At 34.6% G+C, this 16400-nt stretch overlaps 1 protein-coding gene and 1 long non-coding RNA gene across 12 annotated transcripts in view; one reads left to right on the top strand and one right to left on the bottom strand.

Annotated features, from left to right (window-relative positions):
• The window catches only part of LOC105496129 (uncharacterized), a 563517-nt gene that overhangs the window by 450923 nt on the left and 96194 nt on the right, over positions 1 to 16400 (bottom strand). The gene's annotated exons all lie outside the window — the stretch shown is intronic.
• Positions 10595 to 11167, top strand: LOC139363157 (NADH dehydrogenase [ubiquinone] 1 alpha subcomplex subunit 5-like). Its single transcript, XM_071096076.1, has 2 exons — positions 10595 to 10829; positions 11007 to 11167. The coding sequence occupies exons 1-2, from the start codon at positions 10637 to 10639 to the stop codon at positions 11165 to 11167; spliced, it is 354 nt and encodes a 117-aa protein (XP_070952177.1). The 5' UTR covers positions 10595 to 10636.

The raw sequence follows: 16400 nt of genomic DNA on the forward strand, positions 1-16400 counted from the left end.
AAAACAAGCAATGGGGAAAGGATTCCCTATTTAATAAATGGTATTGGGAAAACTGGCTAGCCATATGCAGAAAACTGAAACTGGACCCCTTCTTTACACCTTATACAAAAATTAACTCAAGATCAATTAAAGATTTAAACGTAAGACCTAAAACCATAAAAACCCTAGAAGAAAACCAAGGCAATACCATTCAGGACATAGGCATAGGCAAAGACATCATGACTGAAACACAAAAAGCAACGGCAACAGAAGCCCAAATTGACAAATGGAATCTAATTAAAGTAAACAGCTTCTGCACAGCAAAGGAAACTTTCATCAGAGTGAACAGGCAACCTTCAAAATGGGAGAAAACTTTTGCAATCTATCTGACAAAGGGCTAATATCCAGAATCTACAAAGAACTCAAACAAATTTACAAGAAAAAAGCAAACAACCCCATCAAAAAGTGGGTGAAGGATATGAACAGGCATTTCTCAAAGGAAGACATTTATGTAGCCAACAAACATGAAAAAAATCTCATCATCACTGGTCATTAGAGAAATGCAAAGCAAAACCACAATGGGATACCATCTCCCACCAGTTAGAATGGTGATCATTAAAAAGTCAGGAAACAACAGATGCTGGAGAGGATTTGGAGAAACAGGAACACTTTTACACTGTTAGTGGGAGTGTAAATTAATTCAACCATTGTGGAAGACAGTGTGGCAATTCCTCAAAGATCTAGAAATACCATTTGACCCAGAAATACCATCACTGGGTATATACTGGAAGGATTATAAATCATTCTACTATAAAGACACATGCACATATATGTTTATTGCAGCACTGTTCACAATAGCAATGACTTGGAACCAACCCAAATGCCCATTGATGGTAGATTGGATAAAGAAAATCTGGCACATATATGCCATGGAATACTATGCGCCCATAAAAAGGATGAGTTCATATCCTTTGCAGGGACGTGGATGAAGCTGGGAACCATCATTCCCAGCAAACTAACACAGGAACAGAAAACCAAATACCGTATGTTCTCACGCATAAGTTGGAGTTGAACAATGAGAACACATTGACACAGGGAGGGGAACATCACACAGCGGTGCTGTCGGGGGGTGCAGGGCTAGGGGAGGGATAGCATTGAGAGAAAAACCTAAAGTAGATGATGGGTTAATGAGTGCAGCAAACCACCATGGCACTTGTATATCTATGTAACAAACCTGCATATTCTGCACATGTATCCCAGAACTTAAAGTATAACGTAATAAAAACAATCTTCATTTCCATGTTTGTTGCAGCACTGTTCACAACAGCCAGATTTTGGAAGCAACCTAAGTGTCTATTAACAGATGAGTGAATAAAGAAAATGTTGTACATATACACAATGGAGTACTATTCAACCATAAAAAGAATGAGATCCTATCATTTACAACAACACAGATGGAACTGGAGGTCATTATGCTAAGTTAAATAAGCCAGGCACTGAAATACAGATATTGCATGTTCTCACTTATTTGTAAGACCTAATAATCAAAGCAGTTGAACTCGTGGAGATAAAGAGTTGAAAGATGGTTATCAGAGCTAGGAAGTATAGGTGGGGGCTGGCGGATAGGTGGGAATGGTTAATGGGTTCAACAATAATCGATAGAAAGAACGAATAAAACCTCGTATTTGATAGCACAACTGGGTGACTATAATAATAATTTCATTTTACATTTTCAAATAACCAAGCGAGAGTGGACCATTTGTCATACAATGGATAAATGCTGGAGGAGATGGATACTCCATTTACATGATGTGATTAGTATGCACTGCCTGTAGCAAAACATCTCACATACCCCATAAATATATACCCCTATTATGTACTCACAAAAATTAAAATAATTTTTTTAATTTTAAAAATATATGCAAGAAGAAACAGGTGAAAAAGGAAGGAAAAAAGGACATATGAAACAACTAGGAAACAAAATATAACAGAAACAAAGTCTCACATATCAATAGGAACTCTGAATGGAAGTAAATTAAATTCTCCACTTGAAAGATATAGATTGGCTACATATGTATTTTTAAAAAACAGTATCCAAATATATGCTGCCAATAGGAAACACTTTACCTCTAAAGGTACATATAGACTGAATATGAAGAGATGGAAAAAGATATTCCATGCCAATGAAAACCAAAAGCAAGCAGGAGTAGATATACTCAGATAAAACAGAATTTAAGTCAAAAACAGTCTTTAAAAAGCAAAAGTTATTTTATAATAATAAATGGACCAATTGAGTAAGAGGATATAATTCTAAATATACAGGCACCCAACACTGGAGCACCCAGATTAATAAAGAAAATATCACTTGATCTAAAGAAAGATATATGATCCCCACTCAGCATTAGACTGATCAACTACACACAAAATCAGCACTAAACATTGGACTTAAGTTAGACTTCAAACCAAATGGACCTTACAGGTATTTACAGAACATTATATCCAACAGCTGCAGAATACATTTATCTCATCAGTCCATGGAACATTCTCCAGAATTGATCATATATTAGGCCACTAAACAAGTCTCAAAATTTTTAAAATATCAAAATCATATCATGTATCTTCTTAGACCACAATGGAACAAAACTAAAAATCATTACCAAGGAAGATTTTGAAAACTATACAAATATATGGAAATTAAACAACATTCCTAAAGAACTATTGGGTGAATAAAGAAAATGAAAATCAAAAAAATTATTGAAAAAATTAAAATGGAAACACAACATACTAATCTGTGGGACACAGCAAAAGCTGTGCTAAGAGTGGTGTTTATAGTAATAAACACCTATATCGACAAAACAGAAAGATTTTAAATAATCTAATGATGCACTTCAAGGAACTACAAAAGCAAGAACAAACCAAACCCAAAATTAACAGAAAAAAAAATAAACAATAAAGATCAGAGGACAACTAAACAGAGACTTAAAAAAATACAAAAAATTAATGAAGTGAAAAGTTGGTTTTTTAAAAAGTTTAAAAAATTGAGAAACTTTTAACTAGACTAACAAAAAGACAAACAAAATCAGAAATGAAAAAGGAGACACTACAATTGATAACACAGAAACACAAAAGATCATCAGAGACTGTGATAACTATACACTAACAAATAGAAAAACCTAGAGGAAATGGATAAATCCCTGGAAACATAACCTACCACGAATAAATCAACAAGAGCTAGAAAACCTGAGAGCCCAATAACAAGTAGTGAGACTGACTCAGTAATTAAAATTCTCCAAACAAAGAAGAGCTCAATACTGGATAGATTCAATGCTGAATTCTAGCACATATTAAAAGAGTAAATATTAATTCTCCTCCTCAAAGTATTCTAAAAAATTGAAGAGGAAGGAATTCTCCCTAACTCATTCTACAAGGCCTGCATTATTCCAATACAGAAACCAGACAAGGATACAATTAAAAAGAAAACTACAAGTGAATACTTCTGATGAACATAGACGCAAAAATCCTCAACAAACTATTAGCAAACCAAATCCAACAATACATCAAAAAGATAATACAACATAATCAAGTAGAATTTAAAGGATGCAAGGAAGATTTCATATACAGAAATAAAAAAAAGTGATATCACATCAACAGAATGAAGAACAAAAACTATATTGTCATCTTAATAGACATAGAAAAAGCATTTGATAAAATTCAATACCTCTTTATGATAAAAATTCTCAACAAACTAGGCATGGTTGAACCACACCTCAAAATAATAAAGGTCATATATGACAATTTCACAGCTAACATTATGCCAAATGGATAAAAGTTGAAAACATTTTCTCTGGAACGAGACAAGTATGCTCACTTTCTTCATTCCTATTCAAGATGGTACTTGAACTCCTAGCTGAACAATCAAGCAAAAAAAATAAATAAATAAAATGCATCCAGGTTGGAAGAGAGGAAATCAAATTGTCTCCTTTTGAAGATGACATAATTGTATATCTAGAAAAACAAAGACTCCACCAAAAAAACTCTTAGAAGTGATTAAAAAAATTCAATAACTTTGCAGGATGTAAAATCAACATACAACAATCAGTAGCATTTTTATATAACAACAATGAAATAACCAAAAAAGAAATCAAGAAGGCAATCCGATTTACAGTAGCTACAAATAACAATATGAGAACAAAATTTAATCAAGGAAGTGAGAGATCTCTACAATTAAAACTCAAAAAAAAAACCTGATGAAAAATATTGAAGAAGACACACAAAAAAGGACATTTCATGTTCATAGATTGGAAGAATTAATATCATTGAAATTACCACACTGCAAGTAGCAGTCTATGAATTCAATGCAGTCCTATAAAAACATTAATGTCATTTGTGACAAAAATAGTAAAAACAGTCCTAAATTTGTATGGAAGCAAAGAAGAGCCCAAATAGCCAAAGCAATACTAAGCAGAAAGAACAAAGCTAGAGGCATCAAACTACTTGACTTCAAAATATATTACAAGGTAATAGTAAATAAAACAGCATGCTATTGGTATAAAAATAAATGCACAGACAAATTAAACAGAATAAAGAACCCAGAAATAAATCCACATTTTTACAGCCAGTCTTCAACAAAGCTGCCCAAAACAGTGTCCTTGAGGAAGGACACTCTTCAATAAATTGTGCTGGGAAAATTGGATAACTGTATACAGAATAATGATACTGAACTCTTACCTCTCACCACATACAAAAGTCAACTCAAGATGGATTAAAGACTTAAACATAAGACCTGAAACTATAAGACTACTAGAGGAAAATGTAGAGAAAACTCATCAGGACATTGGTCTAGGCAAAGATTTTATGGCTAAGACCTCAAAAGCACAGGCAAAAAAAAAAAAAAAAAAAAAAAAAAAGACAATGGGATTTAATTAAACTAAAATTCTTCTGTGCAGAAAAAAAAAAAAAAAAAGAGTGAAGGAACAACCTCTTGAATGGGAGAAAATAATTGCAATTTACTCATACAACAGGTGACTAATATCCAGAATATACGAGTAACTCAAACAACTCAAGAGTAATAAATAATCTCATTTAAAAATGGGCCAATGACATGAATAGACGTATCTTAAAAGAAAACATACAAATGGCCAGCATGTATATCAAAAATGCTCATTATCACTAATCATTAGTGAAATGTAAATCAAAACCACAATGAGATATCATCTTATCCCAGTCAGAATGGCTGTGATTAAAAAGACAAATAACAGATATTAATGAGGATGTGGAGAAAAGCTCTTATATGCTGTTGGTGGAAATGTGAATTAGTATATCAATATGAAAAATGGTATGGAGATTTCTTAAGAAAAGTAAAAATAGAACTGCCATATAATCTAACAATCTCACTACTGGGCATCTATCCAAAGGAAAAGAAATCAGCTATACCAAAGGGATGCCTGCACTCACATGTTTATTGCAGCACTATTCACAGTAGCCAAGATTTGGAAGCAACCTAAGTGCTCACCAACAGACTAATGGGATGAAGAAAATGTGGTATATACACACAATGGAATACTATTAAGCCATTAAAAAAATTGTGTCATTTTCAGCAACATGGATGAAACTAGAGGTTATGTTAAGTAAAACAAGCCAGTCAGAGAAAGACAAATATCATATCTTCTCACTCATATGTGAAGGCTAGAAAATTTGATCTCATGGACATAGAGAATAGAATGATAGATACCAGAGACTGTGAAGAGTAGATGAGGAAGGGGGAATGAAGAGAGATTGATTATGAGTACTAACATACAGTTAGACAGAAGAAATTCTCATATTTAATAGCAGACTATGGTGACTCATACTTAGCAACAATATTACTTATATTTCAAAGTAACTAGAAGAGAGAACTTAAAATCATACCAACAAATAAAAGTGATAAACACTCGAGGTGGTGGCAACCTCAAAACAATGACTTGATGATTACACATTCTGTGCATGTAACAAATACATGTACTCCATAAATATGTAAAATATTATGTATCAATAAAAGAGAAAAAAATCCAAAAATAAATTCACTCCATATATTTTATTTAGTGGACTTTATCAGGAAATGAGACATCTTACATATGTGAATTTTCTACAAAATCGAAGCTTGAGTGCTAATCATTAAAATTTTGATCATATTGATGAAAATGTTTCTAAAATATATCATCCTACCAATTTTAAATTAGAGTTTTGAACACATTCACTGTCTTGCCCCAGGTTATGTGAAATTTTCCTGCTCTCTGCTTATAATATAGTCTACAGAACTTTTGGTCAGTCGAGCAAGCCGCTACATGTCCCACTGATGCACATATTGATGACATCATGCCAATTGGACCTGGGGGGCTGACAAAATACATAAGTGCCAGAATACAATTGACCCTCCATATTTAGTATAACAATTATTTATATAGCATTTACATTGTGTCAGGTATTATAAGTAATACCTGATGGAGCAGAGGGATAGAGCATTCAGTAGAAAGGGCAAAGACACAAAAACTCTTTCCCAACTCCTGCAACTACCCATTTTACATTTATTTTCTTTTGCAGTTCACTACTGAATAGCGGGGTTGTGCCTTTCATTTGGAAGACTCCCTCAGCTCTAATGATTGAGTGGGATCAGGTTGGAGTTCTGGTACCAGGAAGCATAATGGACTACTTAGACCAGCTCTTTCCTAATGTTTAAAGAAAGGAGGCAAAAGGATTCTTGAAGGGTACTTATTCCTCAGCTCCATATCATTATGGAAAGTGAGTACATAGAAATTATAGGCAGTGAGCCATAGCTAACAATAAATACTGCATTTGTCCAGAGCCTCCCAGCTGCATTCTATCTAGGCATTGCAAAGAAACCAGCATCTGACAAACCACAATTGTAGCAGCCTTTAGTTGTTGCCCAGTCCCTCTCCTTGGCTATCATTTTTTCCTTGAGTCATGGCAAGCAGGCCCTCACATAGCACTTCAGGCACATTGTTAGAGAAGCAGCAGAACACAGGGTACAAAAATTGAGCCTTGGAGTCAAACACTCCTGAGTTTAAATTCCAGTACCTATGTAGTCATAGAGCATTTTCATATTTTGGCTAACAATTCCTTTACACTGATAAATGTTTTCTTTCCTGGTCAGGAACCAAGCATCTTCTATGCAGAAATATTTAATGCTACCAAGTCTGGAGAAGTCATAAAAATGGGATCTAGGATAAGGAATGCTATACACATCCAAAGAGACCCAACTTTGTCAGGTGTCTTGGAACATGCTGACCAAGCTCTGTCATTATCTTGTTTCTTTCAGGAGGTCAAGGTAAACCCCAGTTCCAGTGCTTGCTTGCTTGCTTGCTTTTTCTTTTTTTTTTTTTTTTTTTTTTTTTTTTTGAGACAGAGTCTCGCTCTATCACCCAGACTGGAGTGCAGTGATGCAATCTCAGCTCACTGCAGGCTCCGCCTCCCAGCTTCATGCCATTCTCCTGCCTCAGCCTCCTGAGTAGCTGGGACTACAGGTGCCCTCCACCACACCTGGCTAATTTTTTGTATTTTTAGTAGAGATGGGGTTTCACCGTGTTAGCCAGGATGGTCTCTATCTCCTGACCTCATGACCCACCTGCCCTGGCCTCCCAAAGTGCTGGGATTACAGGCTTGAGCCACCGCACCCAGCCTCCAGTGCTAAATATTTTTCTGTCTTCATTGTCAACCTTTGAAATGGTCTTGATGCTTAACTAACTTTTTTCAATTTTTTGGAATCTAGGGATTGATGATCATACATTAAAGGTTTGGGTGATGAAAAACTACTACTGTCCTTCAGCTTTGGAAAAACATTTTACTGTCAACTTGGAGCACATATGTTTTAATTATTTAAAGCCTAGTAGCCTAAATATGATGCCCGGTGAGAATGGTATTAATATAACACTAGAGAAAGGTATATAGTATAGAAGAAAAATTAGTACTTGGGACAGGAAAATGTGAAAAACAGGTGTCTTTGTCTACATAGACAAATAGCTCTATATAGCTCTCTTATTACACAAAGTGCAATAGTGACAACATCATCAAGCGATGTAAATGATAGCTTTTCTGGGAGAAATCCATCAAGAACAATTACTATATTAGTAACAACAAAAACACCTTATGATCACTGTAAAAGCAGAAGGTCAACAGACATTAAGAAATGTAAAAGTTGTCATTTCATAGCAGGCACAGTTATACAAACAATTTTCCAAATGGTACCCCAAAGGAAAAGCTATATTGGAAAATTAAACCTCATCCGCACCTTCTAAAAAAATCCAGTAATATCTATCTCTAACCATTTTTATAGTGACAGCTTCTCTGCCAGTTGTATTATGAGTTTTAGAAAAGGGAGAAGAGAAAGGATTGACATAGCCTCACAACTGCACAGACACTGAGCTTCTGATCTTCTGTATGTGCATACTTTAATCTATCACATTTTCAGTGGGTTTTATGTTCAACCATGGGGTTTAGCATTTGATTTCCTAGGTTACTGAGCAGTAGGCACTCTCTCTATGTTGTTGGATAAATCATTTCAGGATCAGACTATACTGGTTCCTTCTCCAAAATGCATTGTCAGTCACCCAATAAGAAATGCTTCTAACCCTCTGCTAAAGCCTCCACCTCAGCCAGGGCCACTAGGTGTCTGGTTCTTCCTTAGGTTTCACTCTCAAGAAGCACTGATAGAAAGTGTCTTAAAAATATAATCAATATACTTAATAATAGTATCAAACTTTTGCCCAATGTTGTAATCTGGTTAGAGGCTCATTCTCTAGTTCTGAAGGTGAAAGAGCTGGTTCTTTTTTCTAGTCTCTCTTTTTTCTCAGAGAGAAAACAGACTTACAGACTTGCCTCCCTGCCTTCTCAGAAAATGGGAAAATGGATTTTAACGAAGAAAGAAAGTATGAAAATGTGGTTGGAAATGTATTTGTACTTACCAGGTATACAATGATAAAGTTTTTGGATAGGGAGTAATGCTAACACTTGACAGAATAGGACAATTATTTGGCCATATTTTTGAGGATCTGATGTTGCCTTTGTTAGCCCCACTAGCTCTGAGAATCCACCTTTCTTCTCTAGAGACAACTTTTAGTCCAAACTTCCATGTCAGATTGTATAGGAGCACAACCACTTCCTACAAGTCACCTGTGATCTCCTGTGGGATGGTTTCTATAAGGTCTATACTGACAAACTTACCCAGTAAAACTGAGTTCTACAGCTCTGGTTCAAAGTTCTGTCGTTATACATTATAGCCCTTAGGCACCTTATATTCAAACTTTCACTACTTTCTGCTTGTTTAATTCCAAACGACAAGACATTCACCCACCAGGGCTCCTTGTTTGGGTCCACTCCAGCAGCTTGGAACTCTTCTTTCTTTTGGGATGACACAGTACCTTTAGTATCAAATAAGATATAGGTCACATGTTCCTTGCTTTGAAACATAACAGACACACACATACCTTTTTGTCTGTTTATTTTTTTTTAAGAGTGATGCATGGATTAGACTTTCCTAGGCAAAATCCTGAAGCTTTTTAAGATGTGGAGTGCATAGAGTTCTCAAATGCTTGGTCATTTGAAAACTGCATCTCTGATGTCCTGGCTACTTGGTCACTCTTATCTTTGAAATGTAGCTTAGATCATCATAAGGACCTTTGATGGATACTGCTGAGAGCGTTTTTTGCATACGCATAAGAAAAGATACATTTCTCTTATCACCATGAAACTGCATTGCTTCAAAAAGATGAACTAATCAGAAGCAGCTGGAATGAATTAGAGACATTGACAACTCAAAAATGAGACATAAGTGATACTGTGGGGGAAAAGCACTTTTAAATTGTTTAAATGTGCTTGTCTAACATGTCACTAAAAGCTGTAATCTTCCATTTTCCATTAACAACTCCATCAATTTTCCTCTAATGTTTTAAATTAACTGTCTTCTCTCAAACATGATGCTGTTCAACATTTGAAGAAAATGGTCCCTGTTTTTTTTAATTCCAGATTTAGAAAACTGAAATATGCAGCACATTTTGATAAAAGTTTATTCACGCTAGAGGTTGGCATGTTTCCTATCACTTGAAATTTTAGAGCATTGCCCCCAAATAAATGTGCCTATTCTTTTATAAATTTTATGATCCCTGTGATGGCAGCATTATAACTCTGCCAAACAGGAGAAAATTACATTGTTTTTATAAAATTTCCAAGAGGTGACCTTGTTTTCACTTAACTAATTTTATGCTTGCATCCTTGTTCTCTTCTGACAATGACTTTTCTGGAGAATGAAAAACAAAAGGATAATATGAAAATATTTTAGCACCCTATATTGATGGGAGTAAGTGTACATCTATTAAAAGAGAGAAATCACCTCACCCCAATTAGTTGATATAGCACATTTGGCTAATTGGTAAAAGAAATGTTATGTTCACAGATCAGATAAAAATTGAATTTCTATATCAATCTACCAAGCAACCACTAATTAAATGTTGAGTAGATTTCCAACATGTCCTATAAGCCCTACTATGGCGGTGATGTTTTGGTTTTTACTTTAGAATGTTTATTGATTCATTTCAATTTAACAGACATTTACTATCACTTTATGCAGGCATGAAGCTAGGCACTGGGATGCAAAGAGTAATTAAATATGGGACAAGGTGTGCCAAAGAAGACTACTGGTCCTGTAGGATTGGCTGCATGTGAGAATCCACATGAGAGGCTAAGAATACTGTACACAAAGATCCTTGATGTTCTTGAGCAAATCTCTAAAAATGCAGCATATAAAAAGTGTACAGAACAGATTACAAATGAGAGGTTGGCTATGCTTAAAGTGGAACCAGAAAAAATTAGCCGGGCGCGGTTGTGGGCGCCTGTAGTCCCAGCTACTCGGGAGGCTGAGGCAGGAGAATGGCGTGAACCCAGGAGGCGGAGCTTGCAGTGAGCCGAGATCGCGCCACTGCACTCCAGCCTGGGCGACAGAGCGAGACTCCGTCTCAAAAAAAAAAAAAAAAAAAAAAAAAAAAAAAAATTAGAAGACCAACTTCAAGGAGGTCAGATAGAAGAGGGGATTCATCAGGCTGAAAATGAACTGAGTCTGGTGAGAAAAACAATGCAGTGGAAACCATGGGAGGCATTAGTGGAAGAGCCTCCTGCCAATCAGTGGAAACAGCCAATATAATTATTAAATGACTTTGGTGGGTTGAGGGAAATAGATGTAATTAAATATTCTGTTACATTAAGAGTGTGTTCATATTATTGATATTTTATAATCAAGAAAACTGATACAGAAAATAGGAGACTCGTTAAAATGAATGATTATGGTAACATCATCTTGTGAGTCAATTTTTGATTTGTAAATTTTTCACACAAATTATTTCCAAGATGATATTTCTTTGAATAAAGAGGTTGTGGGAAGATCTGAAAATTAGAAAAATTCCTACCAATCTTCAATGCAGAGACTATAATCAAAAAGTAGTTTCTTTAGTAGTATCTTCAATACACCATTTAATATTTTTATTATCCTAAAGAAGAAAAAGCCCTTAATTATTGTCTAAACAAATTTATAGATCACTGTTTGAAGTAAAGGCAATGATTATTTTCAAACGTGAAAAGCAGCACAAGTGGCTGGAATAACAATTTGAAATTATGTTTAACCTCCTTGGCTGTGATCTTATGTATATAAAGCCAAATTTAAATATATAATTATATAATAAAGCAAAAACAGCCATACTCACAAGGAGCTCAAAATTGTGAGGGGAAGGTAAAAATCATGTTTTAATTATTATGTTATAATGTGATGACATTGGATAGAAAAACTCTTTTTTTTTTTTTTTTGAGACGGAGTCTCGCTCTGTCGCCCAGGCTGGAGTGCAGTGGCCGGATCTCAGCTCACTGCAAGCTCTGCCTCCCAGGTTTATGCCATTCTCCTGCCTCAGCCTCCCGAGTAGCTGGGACTACAGGCGCCCGCCACCTCGACCGGCTAGTTTTTGTATTTTTTAGTAGAGATGGGGTTTCACCGTGCTAGCCAGGATGGTCTCTATCTCCTGACCTCGTGATCCGCCCGTCTCGGCCTCCCAAAGTGCTGGGATTACAGGCGTGAGCCACCGCGCCCGGCCAGAAAAACTCTTTTCTTATTTTAAATCACGGGAGCACAGCAGAGTGATTAATTTTTCTTGACTTGGATGACAGGAGGGATGGGGAAGACTTGAAGGAGGAGAGAACTTTTGAACTGCGTGTGGAATTATTAGAGTAAGAATAATAGAAGAATAGAAGAAAGAATAAGTGTCTTTCTCTCAGGCTTACATTAAGGCAAAAGACATGGATATGTACAAAATGTTCAGGGAAACATTGGACAAATAACTTGTCTTCTATAGCAATCTTACTTTTTTATGTGAAGAGTGATGAGAAACATGGGAAAGACACCTGGATTCAGCCTGTGAGTGATCTGACACGCCATTCCTAGGATTGTGGACCTTAAACCCTCATTATGAGAAATGATGGAAAATTTTAAACAAAGTGTGATGACCAATATTAAATATCAGGAAGATTATTTTATCATGATTTCTTCACAGAGCTTCTTTGTGTTTTGGCACCTAGATTTGCTCCCTCAAAATCCAGTGCCACACTGACATCCAACCTGAACTTTTGATGGTGACCTCATTTCTCATTTTGGTACCTAAAGGAGCCCTTATTTATTCTCAGTGTTTTGAAGTCTCATGATATATGCCTTAGAGTTTTTTTGTTATCTATTTTAGACTCAGTCATTTCATCATCGAAAATGCCCTCCATGATTTGTTTGCTAATTTCCATAATTTCACCTGTTCCATCTTTCCAAAATTCCAGGTATTTGAATACCTGTTCATCCTTCTTTTAGTTCTATTTTCTAAGTAATTTCTTTGACATTATCTTCTAATCCTTTCTAGAAAAGTGTTTGTTATTTGGAGGAAAAGCTTTTTCTTGAGAATAATTTTGATTATTTTTTTCTGTATAAACCAGGTCCTGTTTCACAGAAGTAATATCTTTTTTTTATAAAGTTTACTCTGCTCTCAAATTTATCTGTTTTTTATTACATGCTGTATTAAGTATTAAGCTAGTTAGCTAGTTAGTTGCCTTTGTGCTTTTCACATGAGAAGCTTTCTCAAAATGTGAGATAATTCTTGTCTGTCTGGTCTTATTTCCAACTAAGGCATGGAAAGCTGATTGAAAGGAGCAGAGCTTTGGAACATCTATAGAAGGCAACAAACCAGGCTGTTTTGGTTTTTTGATTGTTTTGGTTTGGTTTTGAGACAGAGTCTTGCTCTGTCACCCAGGCTTGAGTGCAGTGGTGTGATTATAGCTTATTGCAGCCTCAAACTCCTAGGTTCAAGCAATCCTCCTACCTCAGCCTCCCACCCAGCAACAGGCCCTGGTATGTGTTGTTCCCCTCCCTGTGTCCATGTGTTCTCATTGTTTAACTCCCACTTATAAGTGAGAACATGCGGTGTTTGGTTTTCTGTTTCTGTGTTTGCAGAGAATAATGGCTTCTAGCTTCATCCATGTCCCTGAAAAGGACATGATCTCATTCTTTTTTATGGCTGCCTGTTTTTAAATGAGGTTTTATTTGAATACACCATGCTCATTCATTTATGTATTGTCTAAGGCTACTTTCATGCTACAACAGCAAAGTTGCATAGCAGACCATGTTGTCCACAAAGCTGAAAGTATTTGTTCTCTGGCCCTTTATAGAAAGTTTGCTGACCCCTGCTGTCATTGAAAGCCTATTATAATTTAATTAGAGAAGACTTTATAAAATACACTCAGACTTTTCATACTTTACGTTTCCAGTTGAAATTTCCAAAAAGTACACACTGACACATGAAAAAAGCAGAGAAAAGAGTCCTAGACAGAACCATCACAACCCAAACTTCTCCCAAGATAAGTAGTGTCTATTTTTCAATCTACTGAAGTATGTAATATATGCCAAGGACTATGCTAGTCACTGGGAGTACAAAGATGAATACCTGACCTTACCCTCAATGAGCCTAGAGTTCAGCAAAGAATGCAGGAAAACATGTAAACAGATGTTTATATAATGTCATGTAGCATATACTCTACAGGGGTTGTAAAGATCACTTAGAAAGCTCAGATGAAGAATTTTAAACTTTGAGCAAAATATGTTAAACTAAACATATTCATTTATTCACTGCTACCTCCCAAAATGCCACTAAAGTTAGAGTAAAAGAACTATATGTACATACACAAATATACATATACTCCTAGATACACATATACACTAATACTTAGAAGTATGCATATACAGAGACATATATATATAGGTAAGGCAAGCCACAGATATGGACAAAATATTCATAATGTGCATGTTTTACAAAGGATTTGTACCCAGAATATATACAACCTGATAATAATAAGACAGCAACTGAATAAAAATGGGCACAAGATTTGAATAGATACTTCACAAATGAAGGTATATGAAGAACAAATAAGTACAGAAACGGTGCTCAATATAGTTAGTTATCAGTAAAATGCAAATTAAAATCACAGTAAGATACTACTATATACTCACTAGAATGGCTTAGATTAAAAACACTGACTTTACCAAGTATTTACGATTTGAAGCAACTGAAACTCTCATATATTATTGATACTATGTGTGATGGTTAATTCTACGTGTCAATTTGAATGGGACATAGGGTGCCAGATATTTGGTCAAATATTATATGGGTGTGTCTCTGAAAGTGTCTTTGAATTAGATTAACATTTGGATTGTAGACCAAGTAAAGCAGATTGCCCTCCTTAACATGGGTGGGCTCCATAAAATCAAATGAAGGCTTGAATGAACACAACAAAAAGGCTGACCTTCCCAAGAGTGATAACGAACTACTGCCTGAGAGTTTTGAGCAGGAACATCAGCCTGCCTGTCTTTGGATCCCAACATCAGCTCTTCTTGGGTCTCAAGTTTGCTGGCTTTCATACGGAAATGTTCATACTAGAACCATCAGCTCTCCTGGGCCTCCATCTTCCTATATACATATATATCTATATATACTATATATAAATATATATATATAATACATTATATTATATATTATATACATCTATATATAATATATAATACATTATATTATATATTATATACATCTATATATAATATATAATACATTATATTATATACTATATACATCTATATATAATATATAATACATTATATTATATATTATATACATCTATATATAATATAGATATCTATATATAATATATAATTATATATTACAATATATTATAATATATAAATATATATAATTAGATAATATAATATATATTATATTTATTTATATATAATATATATTATATTATTTATTTATAATAATAATAACAACAACAAAAAGGCTGACCTTCCCAAGAGTGATAACAAACTACTGCCTGAGAGTTTGAGCAGGAACATCAGCCTGCCTGTCTTTGGATCCCAACATCAGCTCTTCTTGGGTCTCAAGTTTGTGGGAGTGGATATTAAAGGTGTGGGATAATGGTAGAGAAACATAAAGTTGGACCAGGATGAATTTATTGAAATGGGCTCACAAAGTAGAGATTCTGTATTATATTATATATAATATTTATTATATTATATATAGTATATTATATATTATGTATATAAATATAATATATAAATAATATAAGTATATATAATATATAATATAATTTATAATATAATATATTATATGTTATATAAATATATACAATTAATATATAATATATATTTATTTAATATATAACATATATTTATATATAAAAATCATATAATATATATTTATATATTATATAATATATACTATCATATAATATATATTATTATAGCAAAATATGTATATATACAACAAAATACACACACACACACACACACACATACACACAGATATCATATTACTTCTGTTTCTCTGGATAACCCAGACTAGCACATATTTTGGAACCAAGAGTAGTCCTAGAGAAATAGAATCTTAAGTATGAGTTATCAAAACTGACTCTAGTGTTTCTGTGATTGGATCTATAATCTGATTAAAGACACTAACGACTCTAAATTCAGTAGAAAAGAGAGCATTGATAGCCCATGGTGTGATCTGGCAAAAGAGATATGCAAAATATCTCCATTTGTTATCCTAATCAATCACTTACAAGAAGCAAAGAACTAGGAGACTATGTATATAATATTTTTAACATATTTGGCAAACTAATAAAGGTAATGAGTCTAGTTATAGATCTAGAAGCAAAGATGGGTGGTGGATCTAGAAGCAAAGGCAGGTAATGTTACTATAAAAAAAATGGGAAAAGAAAAGCTTGGGCAAACTCAGAAATTCACATTGCCAGTTCACGCACTGCAAAAATGACCTGAAAGCTTCTATGGGAGCTCTGAAGAAGAA

The sequence above is a fragment of the Macaca nemestrina genome, chromosome 5, assembly GCF_043159975.1.
Source record: "Macaca nemestrina isolate mMacNem1 chromosome 5, mMacNem.hap1, whole genome shotgun sequence".
NCBI classification, from domain to species: Eukaryota; Metazoa; Chordata; class Mammalia; order Primates; family Cercopithecidae; genus Macaca; species Macaca nemestrina.

Bases quoted from the DNA above. Each gene is read 5' to 3' on its own strand.
- LOC139363157 (XM_071096076.1), top strand. From the start codon at position 10,637: ATGGGACAAGGTGTGCCAAAGAAGACTACTGGTCCTGTAGGATTGGCT. The intron at 10,830-11,006 runs AAAAAATTAGCC...AAAAAAAAAAAA, and splicing joins TATGCTTAAAGTGGAACCAG to AAAAAAAAAAATTAGAAGAC.